The sequence below is a fragment of the Lagopus muta genome, chromosome 3 (assembly GCF_023343835.1).
Source record: "Lagopus muta isolate bLagMut1 chromosome 3, bLagMut1 primary, whole genome shotgun sequence".
NCBI classification, from domain to species: Eukaryota; Metazoa; Chordata; class Aves; order Galliformes; family Phasianidae; genus Lagopus; species Lagopus muta.
The window spans coordinates 41,565,426-41,586,747 of record NC_064435.1 but is presented as its reverse complement, the minus strand read 5'-3'; the positions used below and the strand labels follow the sequence as shown (position 1 = coordinate 41,586,747).

At 43.0% G+C, this 21,322-nt stretch overlaps 1 protein-coding gene across 3 annotated transcripts in view; it reads left to right on the top strand.

Moving 5' to 3' along the window:
• Positions 1–1,733: 1,733 nt before the first annotated feature.
• Positions 1,734–21,322, top strand: part of MAPRE2 (microtubule associated protein RP/EB family member 2) — an 87,424-nt gene continuing 67,835 nt past the window's right edge. Inside the window, exon 1 of one of the 3 annotated variants that reach the window (XM_048938741.1) lies at positions 1,734–1,756. Coding sequence is in view for 1 of the 3 variants with exons in the window: in XM_048938743.1 (XP_048794700.1) it covers positions 11,213–11,284 (72 nt within the window). In the remaining 2 variants the exon portion in view is untranslated. Of the gene's footprint in view, positions 1,757–1,818; positions 1,961–11,151; positions 11,285–21,322 lie in introns of those variants that run through there. The other 2 variants (XM_048938745.1, XM_048938743.1) reach the window with 2 other exon arrangements.

The following is a 21,322-nucleotide window of genomic DNA, read 5'->3' as shown; positions in this document are numbered from 1 at the left end:
GGACAGAGCCGGGCTCCTTCCTGTGATGGCCAGTGCCAGGATAAGAGGCACTGGGCACAACCTGGCACACAGGATGTTCCCTCAGAGCACCAGGAGCACTTCTGTGCTGTACAGGTGACGGAGCGCTGGCACAGGCTGCCCACAGGCTGTGTGTGGGCTCTGCTGCTCAGAGACCTTCAGCAGCTGCCTGGATGTGGGCCTGGGCCCCTGCTCTGGTGTCCCTGATGGAGCGAGGGGTGTGGGCCTGATGGACCCAGAGGGCACTGCCAGCCTCAGCCATTCTGGGGTGCTATGAAATGACTGCCATGATTCCCTGTGATGTACAAGCACAGTGTGACCCAAGATGCTCACCATGACCAGCCATGGCATACAGGAGAGCACGTGGCCATAAGTGATATCCACACCTCTGACCTCGGGCGCTGCCTTAAGCAGGAGAGAGGGGCCACACGGTGACCTGCAGCTAAATCTGCAGAAGACAGGTCTCCACAGATGGCAGGTCTCCTGATGGGCATTTAGACAGGACGTGCTTAAAAATGAAGGGATATTTTTAGGCTTAACTTTCTTTGCTCATCGCTTCGTTGTACAGGCTCCCTTCTGCTCAAGGAATTGTAGTTCCTGAGCCATCCAGGCACATGCTGATAACAAAATAGTGCACCAGGAGCTCTGACACTGCTGTGATGGGTTCCAAGGAAGATAATACAAAAATAGCAAATCTTTTAATCTAAACACTCTGCTAAGCAAATCCCATTGATGCAGTAAAATCTGTTACTTGTTCCATAGATACAAAAACACATTTCATATAAGGACTAAGAAGAAATTTGGCAGTTCTCAAACACTATCAAAAAACAAACAGGAAATCCTTTTGACTCTGAATGGGAGGTTTTCAGCGTGTTGGCCACTCTGTGCTGAGTGAGAGTATTCATATTTGAGACACTTTTCCCCTCTGGGAGATGTGTGAGATGTAGGGGTGCCCATGAGCACACTAGGACTCTGGGCCCTGTTTCACATCATCACATCCATTTGTGGGGCAGTGATGGTAGCATGGCACCATCACTGCCTTTCTACTGGGACCATCTGCTGGTGATGAGTCTGCCCGCACCCCACAGAGTGGGTGGCCCTGGTCCTCTGGGCCTTGGCTTAGGTTCAGGCAGCGGGAAGGCCTGGAGACCCTTGGGTTCTCCATACCCACTGCTGGACTATCCTTTCCCTCGGTTCAGAGGAACAGCAGAGCTGTGCCAGGTCTGCACATGATCCATGCATCCCCAAGGACATGGGATCGCGTAACACACACAGCAGAAGTCCCAGAATCACTGGGGGACAACCTGGGACCCACACAGTGCTGCTCAGGAAGAAGCCTCAGTCTCCTGGAGCAGACGTGCTGCTTTCCCCTGTCAAGAATAAGAGGCCACAGCAAATCCAGCCTATTTATGTCACGGTTTCTGAGCTTTCCTCGTCTGCTCCCACCCCGTATTTTTAGTTTTTCAACTTTAGACTTAACACTCAGTGGGAACGATCAGGTTGCATTAACAGGGAGGGAGAGATCCGCGCCGTTTCCTCTCCTCCAAGCCACGGTTTACGGTTACCACCACAAAAATAGGAAGCGCATCCCACACGGCTCTCCTCCCCCGGCGTTCACGATCGCATGACAGAGCTGGAAAACACAAACACGGGGCTCCACGTGGGCAGGGCTGGAACAACAACCTATCTGCGGCTCGGGACTGAGGCAGGGCCCGGGCTGCCGCGTGTGGGAGAGCAGGTGGGGAATCAAACACGGCGTGAGCGTGCGGGCACAGGAAGGACGGCGGTGCCGAGCCGCGCCGCTGGGAGCGGTGCCCGCGCGGTTCACGCGACGCCTCCCGGGCGGGGCGGAGCGGAACGGGGCGGGCGGACAAAGCCGCGCTGTCAGCGGGCGGGCGGGAGAAAGGAAAAGCGGCGGTGGTGGCGGCGCGGAGCCCAGCAGGTGAGCCCAGTGCCCGGCCCCGCCCGAGCGCTGCGCCGCGCCGCGCCGCGCCGTGCCACGCTGGCAACGGGAGAAGCAGAGCGGAACCGTGCGGTGCGGAGCGGGGCGGGGGCGGCTTTGTGCGCGGCGGGGCCCGGGATAACGGGACCGCTCGGTCACGGTGGGGCGGTGGGGCCGGCCGGGGCAGGTAGCGCGGCGGGGGCTGTGTACGGTGTTCGCCGTCACCGTCGGCCCAAAAGTACTTGGTGGAGGGGAGCGAGAGGCCGTCCCCGGCTCTCCGCGGTGGGAAGAGGAAAGTGTGATTCTCTCCGTGACTCTCGGTTGGCAGCGCCGAACCCCCTCGGTTCTGCGGGCACGCCTGTTGCCGCCGGGCTGCGGGCGTCCGGAGCAAGCATCAGTGCATCACTCGTGTTAAACGGCGTCTGCCGGTAACAGTCCTCTGTGGTGAGTTACGGTCCTTTCTGTACTTTCCTGGCTTCCCACGCGGATCTTAGCTTTCTCTCTGCCCCCAAACTGGGTAGCGGATGCAACGAGGCCGATGGTGTAAGCTCCTGACTTCCAACAGTGAGAGACCTGCGGCGGTGAAGGAGGTAGAAACTTCCAAAAAAGAAATATCGCAGCAATCTTCGTGTTCTGCAAGAAGATAAATGCCGACAGAAGTGTCATCTCCAGAGTGGAGCAGCAGAACATTGTGGTGCTCTGTTTGAAATACGGCGTACGGGTTACAAGATGCGCTTGCTCTCTTAAAATATATTATCTTTAAAGGTGAAATGAACTGCTTAAAAACTTGTGCAGCAGCACTGCTGCAGGGTAGATCTCTCAGCCAGGGTTCTGATTGCTTCAGTGAAGTGCTCAGTACTTGGAGGAAGCATCTCAAGGGCATCCTTAGGTATTTCTCATTCTGCAGCTGTACGAGCTGTCACATCAGGATGCCCAGCTCACGGATCGAGCACTCTCCAAGTCCCCAGTGCACATGTGCTTTGTGCTGCCTCTGGCAGGAAAGGCTGACTGACCGTACTCCATTCAAATACAACCTTGGGCTTCAGAAGTGACAAACAGCTCATGAATCCGACTTGTCCTGAGGGCAAGTGTGGGTTTCTTCCAGTCAGTCTCAAATCCAGCATATTGGATCCATACATTCTTCAGCGTAACAAGGAGAGAAGGATCAGCTTGGTAGGACAGCAGCAGGTGGGGCAGTTAGCATCTAATGAACTTGGTGCCTGTTTCTGAGGTACCTACGGCCTTTCGATGTGTTTCAAAGAGAGACAAAATGTGGGTATTTTTCTGTGATGTCACTGTGTGGGGTGTGATGTGGTGGGCTGGCACATGCCAGCCATCTGCACTAACAGACTAAAAGAACTTCTGGTGTGTCCTTGTGAGGTTTACTAATTTGGAGTGTTTTATGTTTATTTGAAGGTTTTGGCAGTTGGCCCCTTACCACATGCCTGTTCCTCAAGGTTAAATTTTCCTGTAGTGTCTGTTTCCCTAGGGAAAACAGAGGTGCCTGTGCTGAAGCTATTGTTCCTCAAACCCTGTCCACAAGGGCAGCAGGAACAGGGGATGCAGAAGGACACCTGGAGACTTTGGTTTGTTCTTAGAGAAGGCTCTGGGAAAACCTCATCGAAGCCTTCCAGTACTTGAAGGGATCTTACATGCAGGAGGGGGATCAATTTTAACACAGACAAGGAGTGACAAGACAAGGGGAGTGGTTCTAAACTAAAAGGGCAGAGATTTAGACTATATATTAGGAGGAAATTCTTTACTCAGAAGGTGATGGCACTGACACAGGCTGCCCAGAGAAGCTGTGGGTGCCCCATCCCTGGAGGCGTTCAAGGCCAGATTGGATGGATGGATGGATGGATGGATGGATGGATGGATGGATGGATGGATGGGGGCCCTGGGCAGCTGAGCTGGTGGGTGGCAGGCCTGCCCAAGGCATGAGGTTGGGTTTTTGAGGTCCCTTTCAACTCAAGCCATGCTATGTTAAGACACATAAACTTTATTCCTGGTTCTCTAAGATGTACTGGAGACAACCACAGTGACAAATCTGTCTGGCAGTGGGGGCTTGCGCAGATATTTCAGCTCTTTGAATTTAATATGTATTGCCTTGTCGCAGTTAACTTCTGATGTTCTATATCTAGGTCCTTTCATTGACAGTAAGAATTTCAAATCATGTGTTTGGTTTTTTTTTTTTCATTCAGTTCTTACAAGCTCAAGTATTCTAAGCTATTTAGCATTGTCTCTTCTGGCTACTGTAAAACCTTGCTCAGATATTTTGGCATTATTTTTTTTACCATTTCTCCAAATGCTAGTGAAACATTTGGAGGAGCAAACCTCGAAAAAACCACGAACAGTGCCACATACATACAAACACCCAAATGGGTAATCACAAGAATTCATGCTCAGTAAATTTTGGGGAGGAAAAAGGGAAAAAAAAAAAAAAAAAAAAGGAGCCTTCAAAATTGCTGCAAATTTTGCTAAAACACATCCTTCCATTTAGCTTTAAATAGCCATTATCCTGGCCCTTTTTCTCTTGCAACATTGAAAGTTTTTAATATGGTTAAGTGTTTTGAAAACAAGCTTAATCCCAAGAGGGAGAAGCTTCAGACTAACACAATTAGGTGAGTGGAATTTTTCCCTCAGGCACCTCTGGAGAGTGATACAATATCGTGTCAAAAACTGTAAGCTGTGGCTCACAGAGCTGGGCTGGGCCAGTGTTTGTGTGAGGCATGGGAAGGGAAAATGCAGATGGTGCAGAAAGTGCCAGTGATGAGCGTGTCAATAGCACTGCTCTGAGTCACTGGTGGCCCAAAGTCCAGTCACTGCATGATGGCACATGTATTGGTGTTGGCTGAGGCTTCAATGAGATGCTGAATCTTTCAGCACCTTTATATATATTATTTTATATATGCATAGTGTGTGTGTGTGTACAAAAGTCAGTTTTTTTGCTTAGCAAAGCGCTAAGTTTAGGATAGCTCCAACTCCTTCACACGAATTCCTTGCAGCTTCAGTGGGGCTGCATTTCTCACTGCTGAAAAGGTGATGTGATCTGGGCAATCAGTGCACAGCTTTTGTGTCCTTACTGCCATGAGGTGCATCTGCACCATTCCTGCTGCCAGACTCTGGGAACATTGTGCACTGTAAGGGGAGTGAGGGAAATGGGGATGGTTGGCCATCTTGGGAGGGTGGGTGAGGAAAACCTCGAACAGGACATCTTCTTACAAAGGGATTGAGAAGGCTTCATGGATGGTAAGGAAAATCTAATCTGCATTTGGGGAGGTCAAATGAGGAAAAGGAGACTGGAAGCAGGGTAAAGAATGAGGAAAATAGAAGGCAGAACTTGAACTGCAGGTAAAGGATACAGAAAACAACAAGAGTGCTCCAGGAAAGCAGTCAGGACAAGTCTGATTAGCTGTAAATGCAGCTGGGTCTTGGAGCTGTTTCACATTGCATTTGTCATCAATAGGCTGAACCACATCCCCAGCACACAGTTGTGGGACAGACAGAATTAAGGGCAGTTCTGGGAGAACAGCCAGCATCAGCAGCCTAGCTGCAAGGCTGCCCTGGGCTATTTTTATCTTGGCCATGTCCAGAAAGAGGTTTTTAAAAAGTCTGAAGAAAGCCTGCCCCACTGTCTGACAGTCCCCGTAGCAAGAGCAGGGCTTTAGATGGGGCAAGCATGCTCAGATTTGATCAGCCATTACTGCTCTGAAGAAGGGATGATGGTCCATACCAGTCAGGTAAAGATGGATGATGGAGAAGGGGTGATGAAGAAGATGATCCTAGCACCTCTTCAGGCCCAGAATCTTCTCTGAGTCTTATGTTGAAAACATTTCTTTTCTCCCAGCTTTATTCCATCGAGCCTTGAATAACCCCATTTTAAACATGTTCTGTTTGAAGCTTAGGAATAGTTCTAATGCTTTACAGGAGCCTAATCTTTAATCAAATCCCCTCTGAAAACAGCTGACTATATAACTTTTCCACCTTGTGAGAAGAAGTAAAAAATATTTACTCAGATGCTTTCAGATATTCAGTACTTAAACGAATTTGAGTAAATTTTCATTAAGGGATAAAGTTAATAAGGGCCTAACACTAAGTAAAATACCATTCACACAAATAGCAAGCTTTCAGGTTGATCTAATTATCAATGCCTAGCAAAGACCAAGTAAAAATAACAAGTTGCTAGAAAATACAAATCCTATATTTGACAGGTGGGAAGGAAAGGAAGATGTAAGATGCAGGTTTATTAGATGTAATCTTCAGACAGTGAAATTGTTCTAATCTAGTTAATCTGTTTGTACGTTTGATAGACTTGTTAAAGTCGGCAGAGAAGAAGCTGTCTCTGATTTCATCACAGACTTTGGTTGTGCAACTTCTGATGAGAAATAGACAAGTATATTCTCAGGCTACTCCTTTTTGAGGAATTTTATTCAAGTATGCTTTGATCTGGTAACCATTTTATGTCCTGGTTAACATTAAACTGAATATAGATCAGTAACAGTCTCTTCAGACAGTTTTATCAAAGAAAAACAATATATTTAGTTTGGCTTTGTCATTCAGACTGAATAGAAATGCTATGAATAAACTTGTTCTTGAATTTTCATTGCAATGTGGCACTTGGAACTAACCTTGGATCTCATGACTCATCTCTTCTGGGAATGCAGCATCCCTTGCAGAGCTCAAGAATCCAAATTGAAGAACATTTGCAAGCCAGAGGAAAAGACCCAGGCTAAGAAGCAAAACAGAAGCAATAGGAGAACACTTTTCTTGACTTCATGATTCAAAAAGACTTCTAAGATCACCTAGTCCAACTGTCAACCCATCCCCACAGTGCTGACTAACCACATCCCTCAGTGCCATATCCACACGGATCTTGAACACCTCCCTGGGCAGGCTGTTCCAATACCTCATCATTCTTTCTGAGAGTAAATTTTTCCTAATATCCAACCTGAACTTTCCCTGGTGCAACTTAAAGCCATTATCTCTCATGCTGTCTCTTTTCCACCTAGGAGGAGAGGCTGAACCCCACTTTGCTACGACCTCCTTTCAGGTTGTTGCAGAGAGCAATGAGGTCTTCCTGGGCCTTCTCTTCTCCAGACTGAACAATTTCATTTCCCACAGCCTCTCCCCATAAGACTTGTGCTCCGATCTCTTCACAGCCTCGATGCCTTTCTCTGGGCATGCTCCAGCACCTCAGTGTATTTTCTGTAGCAAGGGTCCTATCCGATGTCCATCAGATTCCAGAGTTTTTCAGGCCTGACAATGCTAAGGACATTATCTTGAAGGAGTAACTGCAAATGCAAGTATGGTTTGGCAGTATTTGGGTCTTTTGGATTTTGATGGACAGATAAATACATTTCTAAACACTTGCAAATATTTTTTTGCTTTGCTTTCTCATATTAGAAACAACTCATTGGCAAATAGCATCTGGTTGGTATCAACAGAAGCATATACACTAAAGGAAAACAGGTGACTTATGATTGTAATTAAACTAATCAGAGAGGCAGTGGGTAACTCATTCAGAATTGTTGTTTCAGTTCCCAGCCACTGCATTGTGCCAACTGAGCAACGCTTGCCTTGGCTCTTGGTGTCCCGCACAGCATGGCACACAGTGCATTTTCCTAGCACCCTAGTGGATGGGATGACCCACTCATGAAGCTGTGTTCCACTCCAACGTGTTACTTCACGTATCTGCTGTACAGATATGACCAATACCCATTATTTCCAAATGATCGAATATTTAAAAACTCTGACATAATTGTAGCATGCAATGTATGCAGATTAAACCTTAAAGCTGTTCATTGATTATCACAAACTTTCTGTATCTTCTCATGAATTAAGTTCTCAGCCATTATTAGTTGCAATAGCTTTTATAGGCACTTCCCTTCCACTTCTTTCAACTCCATTAATCCTTTAACAGCCTAATGTGCTTTGGTGTCAATCATCATCTTGAGAAATGCTTGCAAAGAAAATGAGAAGTTAGCGATACGTTGACAGCTGTTTGTGAAGATCTTTGTGTCACCTTAGCAAGCCACAGGAAACTTGTTAGGAATATACATTCTGTAAGAAGCAAAGGTTGCAAGGTGCAGCTGAAAACAGTCTGGGGAATGTCAGAGGAAAACTGCATTTGCTGAAGTTCTGAACAGCAGCTCTTAGTTTGCAGTCTCTTGGAAATTTTTTAAAGTATAGATTAAATAATTCCAGATTAAAATAAATAAATAAATAAATGAAAGGTCTTAGCTTTCAGCTCTTTCTACATTTAATACTCTTTTTTTGTGCCTGGGAGGAGCCCTGCTCTCATTCACTGCTGCCTTTTCATGTGCTGTGCTCCTTTCTCATACAATCCCTCTTAAGTAATTTTCACATTCTGTATCTATTTCTCTTCCTCCTAACTGCATCCTGACTGCACCAATTCCTCAATTTTGCCAGCTTGTTTTTTTCCCTCCCATCTCTGACTTTGTTGGGGCAATGGGCCACCTCCTTTTTTCATCTCTAGTTTGTACACTACTGTGGTGGGATCCTACTTATGACCTGCTCCAAGTTGCTCCAAGTTGGGGAGCACCTGTAATTACCATTGCCCAGGAAAGTAGATGTGTTTTTAAGTCTTGCCTTTGCACAGTAGTTGCTGATAAAAGCCAGATGGCATTGATGGAGGTGGATATTGCTGAGATGAGCTCCCAGTAAGTGTTGATCCACTGGACATCTACTTGCTTGTTTGCATTCACCTCTTCTAGTTTTGGATGCTAACATATAATCTGGTCAGCTGAGCTTTACCAATTTCTCATGGCTGTAACAGCAACAAGTGTGACTGCTTGAACAGCTGCAGAATGTTTTGTTTGCCTTTAGAAATGTAATAAAGTAGTTCTAGCAGGCAGTGCAGGTGGGTTCTTGTAGTTGGAAGAGGCACTGGCAATACTCAGAAAATCAGATTATTTTTTTTTCATGTGCAAGGTTTATTAGAAGCCAATCTGAAGCACAGTTTTTTCTCCCTTGGTTTTAGTTGCTAGCTGCCAGACCATGCCATTTTACCATTTCATGTTTTAGTAATAGAGAATAGTTTCTACCAGCCAAGACAGCAGTACCTTAAAAATTAAAGTCTCTCTGTTATCTTACCATCCAGTATTTCTAACAGAAGCCAGATCCAAGTCCTAACCTAGGTATAGGGTTCACTGCACAAAGCACAGCAGTATTTATCTCATGATTTCTGATTTTACTCATCTCTTGTGATGTTCCTCCTTCCTTCACCCACACCTCTGGATTCCCCCACTGTCCTTGAGAACATCAGCCCAAAATAAGGGAGAATTCAACCATGGGTGTCATGGCTAGTCTGCTTTGTCATTGCTGAAGCAAAGGGTGGAGAGGAAGCCTGCTATGGGACCTTAGAGTGGTAGGAAAGCAAATGCAATTTATTATTTTTCTTCCAACTTGATATTTAAATATAACTGTGGTTTTTTTTTGCTCTTGCATGCTATGCTTAATTTGTGAACTCACCAAGATTGTATCTTTTTTCTCAGAATCATCAGACTTTCTTTAAAGATGAAATGCTTTTATTGACCCTGGAAAATTTTGTATTCACATGTGGTATGACATGAGATTATGTTCTTTCAGCCACAGGAGAAGACATAGGTATCTGTCCTTTAATTATTGAGTTTAAAGCAAAAGATGCTTTCTCTTGCTTGCAGAGGTTTGGAAGGAATGAAAATTAAAAGCTGTAGCTTATTAAGTAATATCTTTTATTTTTATTGTTTTTTTCCTCCATCTGATACTTCGTAAGGACTGGAAGAGGAACACAGACAATATTAAGCTTATATTTTAATGTTATAGCAAAAGTTCCATATGGATACATGTATTTTAATGGCCAATTAGCATTTTCTGACAGAAGTGGACTGGTTTTGTGAGAAGGAATGCATGTTATTTTAATACTTATTAAAATTAAGACTTGATCCCCATCCCTGGAGGCATTCAAAGCCAGGTTGGATGGGGCCCTCAGCAGTCTAATCTGGTGGGAGGCAGCCCTGCCCATGGCAGGCACTGGGACTGGATGAGCTTTAAGTTCCCTTCCACCTCAAACCATTCTATGATGATGATTCAGGAAAATACCTCTCCATATCAAGATGGGGCAATCACTTCAACTTAAATACAGGAAATGTTGGGCATAATAGCCATTACTCGCACAGATCTTGTTAACAAGAACATAATCTCCTAATCACTCCCTTGACAGCAAACTCAGATAATAGAAGCATAGTTGGGCTCCTGCCAAGCAACTCAAGATCTCCAATTTCACACCCAATCTCCTGCAGGAGTGCCAGGATAACCTCAATTATTCACGGAAGAAGAGCCTAACCGCTGTGAATTTATAGTTCCTTATATCTGCAATTTTAAAAAGAAAAAAATATGAATTGGGAGGGTACAAAATACTCAGTAAGAAATAGGAACATATACCTCTTGATCTGTTTATACTACACACCAAAGCAGTATATATAACCACTAAGGATGTAAACATCCTAGTGCATCTCTTCACTCCCTTGAATTAGACCTTGAGGAAAAAGTTTTGTTGTTTTTTTCTTTAAAAACTGTAGTAGTTAGAAGTCAAAGGAACAGAATCTAATTTTTAGAAGCTCTGGTCCCTGTGTATCCATGGCATGCGTGTGTTTTAATGGGGTTTGCAAAGGTTTTTAATCTTGCATCATCTTCATGATGGCAGTGATGAAGAAAGGAGCCTGCACTGGTGGTGGAGACTTTTGATAGGTTGTGCTGGTGTAAGTAGAGATTGCTGCAACTTCATAGATATGGTTGGCTTAAAATTTGATGCACTTCCAATACAAATAAATACTAAAAGCTCTTAGGCTTCACTCAGTTTGCTACATCAGTGCTTCTAAAAGGCAAGCAACCAAGCAAGCTCACCCACTTAACTTTTCTAGACCATATGGCAGAAAATGCAAATATTGGGACAAGGTTAATTTTATTTATCTACATTTTACCATTATCTGGTAAAGCTGTCAACTAGCTATCTACTTTTCTTTTTTTTCATTAGTAAACAGAGCACACAAGAAGTTGACAACACAATCATCTTGCTTCAAACCTTATTACAGGCTGAGTTTCTGGGTGGGATGAAGGGTGGAGCCAGACATTTAGCTACACCCGTGGTGAGGTTTATAAGGAGGTTTCTAGGGAAGCTCTTTTTTATTTACTAGTCTCTGGCAACTGTCAGTTTTATTTAGCAGGTTTGTTTGTTTGTTTTCAATTGTTAATATGTCAAGGCTTCATAAAGACTCACGTAATGGGGATAGACCTCCAAATACATCTTTGAAACAGCGAAGTAAGGTAAGTCATGGAGTTTGCTTTACTAGCTTAGATCCTTTTTGTGCATAATACATCTGAGGCAGAGACCTGAGTACTACTGTAATTTCAAAGGCCTGTATTTTCTTTGCTGTGTATAATTGAAGTTTTGTTCTCTGTAGTTTTGCATTCCTATAATGCTAATTCAAGTGGGGGAAAAAAACAACCTTAAATATCCCCAAATTTTGTAGACTTTGGGGAAGTTAGTATTGGCTACAGGGTGATCTGGTCTTTAAGCGTGATGGCTTTAAGGACTAATTTGTGCCACCTGTCTGTAACATGGAGGTTATTGTGGTTTTTGTTATGGTGGTGCTGTTTGTTAGCCACCCCAATATTAACTTCTCAAATGTACAAATAAAAGATATGCTATGCTTAATTGCATAATTACTGTGGCTTAGTCAGAACTCTTTGATACACCCAGGAATCCTGTCATAATTCTGGTTTGAATTGTATCACAGTTTCCTTTTATACATCTGCACGTAAGTGCTTAGAAACTATTCTGTTCAGCAGAGGTCTCTTGAGTTACTATGAATGTCCTGAAATGAAAACCTGTGCTATGAAGGCTTGTTGCTGTTCAACATAGGTGCTTCTGTTGGCATAATGCTTTTCTAGATGCATCTGTATTTGTTCATAAGGTGCTTGGGTGAAAACATTCGTAATCTTCTACTGAAGAACTAAGAAATGATCACAGCAACGTAGAGAGGGTGCAGCTGGGACGTATCAAGAGTAATGGTCAGCATAAAAATACCTCTCTTGCACTGGTTTCCTAGCTGAGCTTACTGCTGGTAAAGTGTAATTGCATGAAACTAGCAAGAGGGGACTGAACCTTGGAAATGCCTTTTTTGGAGCTCCCATCAGGCCTTTGGCAAAATGGAAGAAAGCCTGGACTTATTAAAAAATGCAATAAGCTACCAGAGACATGTATGTGAAAAGTTAACTTTTTCCTCCAATCAATTCATTTGTAGCCATCCAGATTTTCTTTTGTGACCTTTCAGTTTAGAAGGAATGAAGTCACATTTTATTTTGTTTTCAGTCATTGCTCCCAAAACATGGGAAGTATTTGAGGATCACTAGTCTACAAGTTTTTCTGCCAAGTGCTAAGTTTCACTACCAAGTGCCACAAAAATAGCCGAAGTCTTGGTTTCCACAGAGCTGGTGCTGTTTATGGGTTCTCTCTCTTTTTTTTTTTTTTCTTTTTTTTTTTTTTTTCTTCCTAGCTGTAAGCAAAACTGTATCTGGCAAGAGAAGCTGACTGACAGCCCCTTGGGCAAAATGGTATGATGCAAGTTAGAGACGCTGTCAGAGCATTTTGACAGCGTGTACTTGGTAGACATGAGAAAATGAATGCATCCTGAGTTTGAGGAGACACATTTTCTGCCATGATAATGCTGTGGTTTTGCTTTGGAGCTGGTACTGTCAATATTGAACTTGTAGGGTGCTTAAGCCATGTGGTCATTTCCACGTTTTACAGTGTGTTTTTACTGATATGTGACAAAACTGGTTGTGGTGGGAGGAGGCTTGTTGAAAGCACAGCAGCATCCTGCAGAGAAGTCCCTTGGCCTTAGCCAATGCCATTCTTCCAATATCTTGACGTGCTGTGGTTGGATTCTTCATAGATATTCTTAAGTGCGTTGCATTTATTTTAAGTTTTGTTGCTAACTGGTATATTAACAAACTGTTCAAAAATACTTGCTGTTACTATCTGTTTTGTTAATACAGTAAACGGGAGGAAGAAAGAGGAAAATAGAATCATAAAATAGATTCATTACAGTTGGAAAAGACCTCTAAGACCATCCAGTCCAACTGTCAGCCCATCCGCACCATGCCCACGAACCATGAACACCTCCAGAGATGGTGACTTCACCAGCCCCCTGGACAGGCTGTTCCAATGCTGCACCACTCTTTCCAGGAAGAATTTTTCCTTATATCCAGCCTGATACTTTCAATACCAGCAGAGAATTGTAGATGTAGATGTTCCTGCTCTTGGATTCTTTTGGATGGGTTTTCCGAATCAGAAAGAAAGTTTGAACTTTTTCAAGTGAGCAATGTAGAGTTATTTAGGCATTGTATCAATATCCTAATGTGTCTGTACATTCTGTCACCTCTCTAAACTGGAATTAAAATGACTTTTGCCTTTTTGTGACTTGAAGAGTGATACTCTTGGAATAAAGCCCGTGTATTTATGACGCTCACCTACTATTCAACACAAATGAGTCAAAGGACACTGGTTATCCTATTGCAGATTATTTTCTGTATTTGATCATATTTAGGTAATTTTAATAGACTATATTTGAGTAGCCAAACTGCAAACATAAGGATGCCATCTTTCTCTCCTGATTCTTTTTATTTTTTGGAGCAGTGTTAGTACTACGTGCAGAAAGTCCACAAAGATGGACTTTCTTGGTAGTAAGCTGTGTAATTAAGTGACAAATGAATGATGAAAACCTTTCAGTAACTTATTTTATTTGGTGTGGTGTATGAATCCTAGAATTCTTTGAGTTGAAAGGGACCCTTAAAGGTCATCTAGTCCAACTTCCCTGCAGTGACGAATGGCACTGGCAGTTAGATTAATCCAGACTGGTGTTTTGTTAGTCCTGTCATATTTAAATAGTTTTGTTATCAGAAGTTTAAAGCATAAAACTTCATTGTATCTTGATGGATGCTAAAATTAAACTTCACCTGGCTCTCCCTTCCTCGTCCTCGTATGGCAGCAGGAGAGCATTCAGAATCAAGCTGAGGGAGGTGTGGGGCTGCCTACAGGTATCAGCTGTGGTGGGAAGAGAGATGATTGTGGAGAAGGGTAGCCCCATGGGATGAGGAGGGCAAAGTGGATGGAGATAGGCCCCATCCCGATGGTGTCTTCTGGGACTTTGCCCAGCTTTTAAGCCTTGCTGGCCCTGAACAGTCTCCAGTGACTCTCCTTGTTTTCCCTAATGTGTTCTGCTGCCACCAAGAAACTGAGCTTTCTAACTCCTGCATGAGGATGGAAATGCATTTTATCTATATTCTTGGGTCAGCAAGTTTTCAATATACCATTGAGAGGACCTGAGCTGGCCCTGCTTACTGGGTGCCTTGTTACCTTGAGAACAAGAAAACCTCTATGGATTCTCCTGATTCTCTTGGTTTGTTTAGATTTTAGGAACCTGAAATTAGAAGGCTTTTACAGATTCTAAAGTCACTGCAGTTTCCTCAAGATGACTGGATGTTCTTAGTAGTAGTTTTTCTCAGGGTGTTGTTAGAGGGAAGTATAAGCTGGCCTCTACTGCCCTGGGTAAGTTCAAGTCAAGCCAAGCTGCAAAGGTTAAAGGAGATGCTGCCTCTAGTGGATTTGAAATTTTGCTATCTCTTTATCTACCTGACAATCATGCAAATGAGCAACATTTCTCATCATGAGGCAGGAGCCTGAAGTTTAGCTTCTCTGTGCATTGTAGCAGAGGCAATGAAAATTCTCCTTCAGTAACTAAGATCATAAGAGGTTTTATTTGTCTGTGTATGATAAAACTGAGAAATAGATGTAACTGCCAGTCACCCAGCCAGATGTTATTGACCTGAAATAGCTTTTGTGAAGTGTGCTAAATGCTTGAAGGCCACATCAGGCAAGGGATGTGATTAGTGCTATACTTATGTTTTTAGGGTGATGCATTGTCTGGAGCAGCAATAATCATTCATTGGGATGCAGGGACTATAACACATGATCATGTTAGAAAACCAGATAGAGAAATGCTATGATGGGCTTGTCAAATGACAGGGAGCTTATTATGTAGCTGTGGGCCAACAAGAACCATTTGTCTGACTGATGGCAGTGATGTCTTTTGTCTTCCTTTGAAAGGAACGCGTAGCTACTGGTACAGTGTCTGTCCATTAAAACAATGTGGCACTGAGGAGTTGTCACCACTTTGTTCACTGTGCTTTAGTGTGAAAAATTCAGAGTATCGCCTCACTCTGCATGAAGATCCTATTGAAGTTTTATTGAATTTGGTAATGCACTATAAGATAAATGTATGGGTTCTGCTGCAGCCTAAATGCATCCATTTAAATCCTCCAAGACAGTGGTGCAGGACTGTTATTTCCTGTATGTCTCCCTCTGTGCAGCATAGATTATTGATGGTGATGTGTGTGTGTGCTATCTACTTACATTTGAATTCTAAAACCTGAAACTGCAGAAAGAAGTTTGACAAGAGCAATATCTGAGATAGAACTGCATGGTGTATTTCTCCCTGTCTCACAATCCCAGGCATGGAGGTTGGTCTTAAAGGGTGTTGGTGACTGTCAGTGTCTCACTGCAAAATTGCGCTGGAGGAAAGCAGTGAAACTTCCATCATCTCCTTGCAAATCAATAAATCTACTGGCAGGGGAAAGGGGCAGCAACTGGTGTTTGTGAGTTTATGGGTTCTCGTTCATGGCCTACTTTCTGCTGTGGAACGGTAGGAAAAAGAGCACAGCACCTCAGCAAGAAGAGTTATAAACATCTGCTTTAAGGAAAACAAAAGTATTTCTGGGAATAAAAATCATTGGATTCCAAATCTAACTAAACATCGATCCAATAAAGTTGAGACAGCTTCAGCTGTGTTATTCTTTGCATATCTTGTATGTCAAAATATATTATCATGGTCATTTTCATATTCTGGAAATTCAACATCAATTTGTCATCAAAAAAGAGCAGGCAAGCTGAATCCTGGCAGTCGTCTTTAGGATACAGCAGTTTGTCTAAGCTGACACATCGTGTTGAGGGAGAGCAGAGTTACACTGAAGTAAAGTGATGTGCTTGTGCTTTGACAAGCAAAAGGCATTTAGCTTGTTTGGTAGGTTGCCAAACATTGTCATTTGAGAGCGTTGCAAAGACTGCCAGCTGTCTGTATGTGAACAAAATATCTGGGTGAATTAGAATTTGTCCCATTGAATGTCTCACCAGAAATGACCTTGCCTGGTCTCATGTATTCAAACTCAAGTGTAGCCTACTGCAGCTTCAAATGACACTTGAGACCAGGGCAGCACTACTAAAGACAGTGTTGAGAGAGAGGTGGATTTCCCAGTAAGATTGAATCAGATATATGCATACTCCATCATAATGTCTTCCACAAAACAGGAGTGACGAGGAACAACTGCCAGTGTTTTGTTTTTCCATCCAAGCTAAAAGATTTCACCTTCTAGGTGTGAAAAATCAGCCAGTGTGGAAGTTCTGTCAGCTAGAGAAATAGAAGATATGTAAATGGTGAATCCGTCCACAGTATTTGTTTCTCTGGTTAAGTTGTTGCTTTTCTTGCTTAGTTTGGACAGCAAACAGAAAACAAAGCATGTCTGGGAAAGGCAGTATGAGAAGTATCCACACTTACATTGTATATGCTACTAAGAGGAGTTTAGTACTCCTCCAGACCAATATTTGCATGCAGTGTGCTGAAGGAAAAGACTTTTCAAAGCCAAAATACCGTGGAAGCTCAAATTCAATCTGATATGATAGAACAACTTGGAAATTTCCCAGTCAGCTTTTATCTAATGAGCAAAAATAATGCATGTCTTCAAGTTAATGTGCCAGTCTGCTTTGTTCTGTGGCGTTTGTCAGCAGAACAAATAAAGAAAAGTAAAAATTCCACTTAGTTTTGTACTGTAGCTTCTTGGAGGAAATACTACAGCTCACAAATGCAGCCCAGAAATTTCTGATTTGAAATTTAAATACAAACTGCCCTTTCAAAACAATGCAATGCTAACTTGAAAGGATGAAGCCTAGCACCTGGCCTTGAGAGCCCCCTTCCATGTGACTTGTTTTAACTGTGTGTAATATCATAGTCTAACTAAATGAGATAACAAGCTGTCACTATTATTTGTGCTTCCTGTGTCAAATATACAGGTCTTGCAATTTCATCTATACTAGTTACTTCTATGGTGTCATTATCGTAATGCAAGTGCACTCAATTTTCCATGCATTTTAGCTTTACCAGTTTGCAGGCAGGATGTGAGGTTGCCTCCACTTGCTAATCAGATCAGAAGCCTGCACTTGTAAATGGTCTTACTGAGAATATTAGGCAGCTGCACTCATCGGTGAAGTTCTGCTTCTTCAAGTGATCAAAGCTACTGCCACCTGGGAGGGCTGAGCAGCTCAGAACTCACCACTGTGATGTGTGGATTAGATACTAAATAGTGTTTCTCTGCCTTCTTCCTAAGGGGTCCAGTCCTATCAGCATGTTCAGATCATGTTACTTGTGCGCCACATAGCACTGCTTTCATTGAAAGTATTTATGGAAGGGTATGGAGTGATGGTGTGCCAGTCTTCTGCCTTGTAGATGAGGATGGAGGACTGACTCAAAACATGAGAAACTGTTGAGGATCTGCCCATGAGCAGCTTGGAGAAGGCTTAAAACATGGCTATCCAAGGAGTTTCATGGCCACCTGGCTGTGAGCACAGTCCTTTGAAAAAAGTTTGGCACTCAGGGACACTAGTGCCCTTGCATATCTATGGAAAAATGGCTCTTATGTACCTTTTCTAATCAGGGATTCACAGGAAGAATTCCACAAACTGTGGCCTGACTGCTTTTACAAGTGTGTACATCTGTAATTTATTGCGAGCCAACCATTCCACTCATGTGAGAGAGGAGTCCAAGAATTCTTTAGCTGTTTGACCAGTGCTATAGAGAGCAAAGATTTGTTTTCAGATTGGTATCTTATATATGAGTACATTGTGCATTATGTATTATAACTATACTTCTGCATTGCATATTTAGACTTTTAAGGAGTAAAATAAAAATTTTGATACAAGATTTTTTTCTGTTTTTTTGCCATCTCCACAGATACTGGAATCTATCTTTACATTGTTGAGTTAGTTCTATAATTTTTTGATATTGAGCAACTTCAGGCAGAGAGACACCAAAGGTTTTAAAAGGACAGAGATATGTGATGTGTCATGGAGTCTAGCATTCCAGCTAGGACTCTGCTTCCTGAGTGAGCCACGAGCAGCCTGCAGTTGTAGTACTTTCATAGAGAAATATAGGACGATACAAGTTGAAAGAGGCCTCTGGAGGTTGTCTGGTCCAACCCGTGTTGAACCTAATCCCAATGGATTAGTTTGCTCAGGGACTTGTTGAGCTCTGCATGTCTCAAAGAACAGACTTCACAGCTTCACTGAACCCAATATTCAACCACCCTCATGCTAAAAACACTCTTCCTAACATGTAATCAGGATTTGCTCTGTTGAAACTTGCCTGTTGACTCTTTCACTGCCAGTACATATCTTTAAGAAGGGCTTGGTCCCATCTTCTGTATGCCCTTCCCACAGGTAGCTGTGGGCTGCAATGGGACATTGTCCCACACCCTGAGCCTTCTCTCCATCAGGCTGGGCAAGCTCAGGTCCCTCAGCCTCACCTGCACCATGTGCTCCAGCCCCTACACCACCTGGGTGTAGTGGGCTGGGCTCCAGTTTGTCCGTCTCTGGTTTGTGGTTGCCCAGGACTCAGGTATGCTGCTTTCGCAAGGACTGATTATAGGGGAAAAATCACTGCTCTGGATCTGCAAATCCAGCCCACAAAGCCCTCAGTTTTGTTTTGTTTTTCCTCTCCAGCTGGCTGGCACCCAGCCTGTGTAGTCCATCAGGGTTGTTTCCCTCTCAGGGACAAACATCTGTGCACTTGCTTTCCAGGTTATGCCTGCTTCTTTCCTGTGATGAAATAGGCACAGGTAGTGAATCCTGTACTGTTGTGGAGATTATTTTTATTTTCTGAAGAAAGACACTGAATTGCTCACCTCAACAGAGGTTGCTACTCTATCAGATGGACATGCCAGCAGCAGAGTGGTGTTTTAGAGCAGAAGATTGGTAGGAGCTTTATCCCCCTCCTTGGGAACACCTACCTGATTAATGCTGAATACTCTCTGATACGCTTATTTTCCTTCACTTGCTGCAGAGGTCCAAAAAATTAATGTCACAAGAAAGAAAGATTCAGCCCTTTTAATCTTATCCCCTACCAAGCCACTTGCATTTTTCTTGGGCACATCTAGAAGTGAAAGGGTAAAAGGTACTCTTAAACTTAATGCTTTTCCCTGGACTTTATTTTAGTGTATCTTGATTCTGGTGTATGAAACAATGCATAAAACTGATAAGCTCCAGCCATTCTTAAGCCAAGAACATGGTATAATCTCTACCAGAAATGAAATCAAAAAGCAGATTTATTGCACACAGAAGTGAGTCAGTAGCAAACTGCAGTCAGCTGTGCAGAATGTAAGTGGGTGCTTAACAAAACTGGTGGCTGTGCTGGCTGTGGAAACCAACAGGTGTAGGCACTGACAATGCAAGTAGAACAGACTTTCAGCTAACATAGAAGTTGAAATGGAGGCATCAGTGAATCTGAGGTAAAGGTTTAACAAGAATGTGTCTCCAATAATTGAAGTAAGATAAGAAGTAAAGGAAGATCTTTTTTAGGCTGAAACAGAGCTAAGTATGATGTGGCAGCCTGCTGCTAAGTACAGAGAATGACACACTTTGTATTCTTCTTATTAAGTCTGCCACCTACTGCTTGATGCTCTTGCCTGGCATTGCTTGTGTCAAAAAAAAAAAAAAGACAAACTTTAACCAAAATCATGTAGAAGATGATTATTGCATCTTCAGTTTCATGGGCAGGAAGGCAGAGGAGTTTACTGATGGGAGGAGGGCAGGTGAGCTGCTGCAAAAAGCGGATGTTCTGCTGTAGCTGGCCACAGCTTTGAACCCAGTGTTGTCTTTAAGACATCTGCATCTGGGAAACTCCAGCTTCCAGAATGGAGGGGAGAAGACAACAGAAACAGGAGAAGATGATTACTGCTCTCTGGGGAGTAAAGTAGGGTGGAAGGAGACTTTTGGAGAAATGATGCATGTCCTTTGCTACTAAGTTGTTAAACGGGATGTGCTTGGATTTACTTTATATGTAAACAAGCAAAAAAAGATTGGCTGCACTATAAATGAGAGGGAGGGAGCTGAGTTCTAAAGGAAGTCTCTAGACTTCTTTCATGCCAGTATGTGACTTGAAATCAGAGCAGTGACTGAGAAGCAGAACCGCTGGAACTAAGCCCTGTTAGAAATGGCGACAATAAAAGAGGTGGGAAGCTTGGATGGGCGCTCAGTAGCGGCATCTTGTGTCTTCTGTAGCTGCCTTCCTTCTTGAGAGCTCTGAGCCAAAATAGCATTTCTCATGGTTTTGGAATTGTGAACGGTACTAAACTCAACTCTGTTAATCTGTTTGCTTTGAATCTGTGTCTTTGTGCAAGAATCTGACTTTGCAGAAACCTGTGGGCAAGTGCGGAGGATTCACCCAAGAATGATGAGACAACAGATCATTGGGCTGGTAATTAGTAGTAAATTAATAGTAAATCCAACTGCTAAATATGTTGATCTTTTCTTGTTTTATTATTACTTTTTAATGTTTTGAATTCATGTATAGATCATGAAAACTAAAGAATTCTTTCCTTTGACACAAGATGTCCTAAAGTTAATATTTCAGTTCATTTTTATTGAACAGGAAAGTATACAAAAACAGTGATATACACTATTTTCTAAGTTAAAATCTGAGTTTATCCATTCTGAATTTTGTCAAACTATTCTCTAGTCAGTAAATGCCTGGATAGCAGCCACAATGAGTTTGCTCAAATTCTTTCAGCTGCTAAAAATAAGTTATTTTTGAAGTTGTTTTCTGTAAATGCCACAGATATCTGAAGCAATAATAGGTGACTGTTAGCCTATATTACAAATCTTTTTCACGCAACATCACTTTCCCAGTCATCACTGGGAGGAGTGAAAAATATATATGCAGAGTAGCAGAGATCATGCAGTCACTGAGACACAGGGGCAGGACACAGGGCTATGCAACCAGGGGAAATACATCTCCCTCAGACAAAGCCTTGTGCAAAGATAGTAAAATGTAATAGAAGGCATTTGGCTGAAAGAACTTTTAAAAACCATTCTATTCTAACTTTTCCTTGTTGATCCTTTCAGCTTACAGCTACGGCTACTTCTTCTCTTAGTATGAGTATGTGAGGTGCATCTAAAAATTGTTGTGCCTTGCTTTT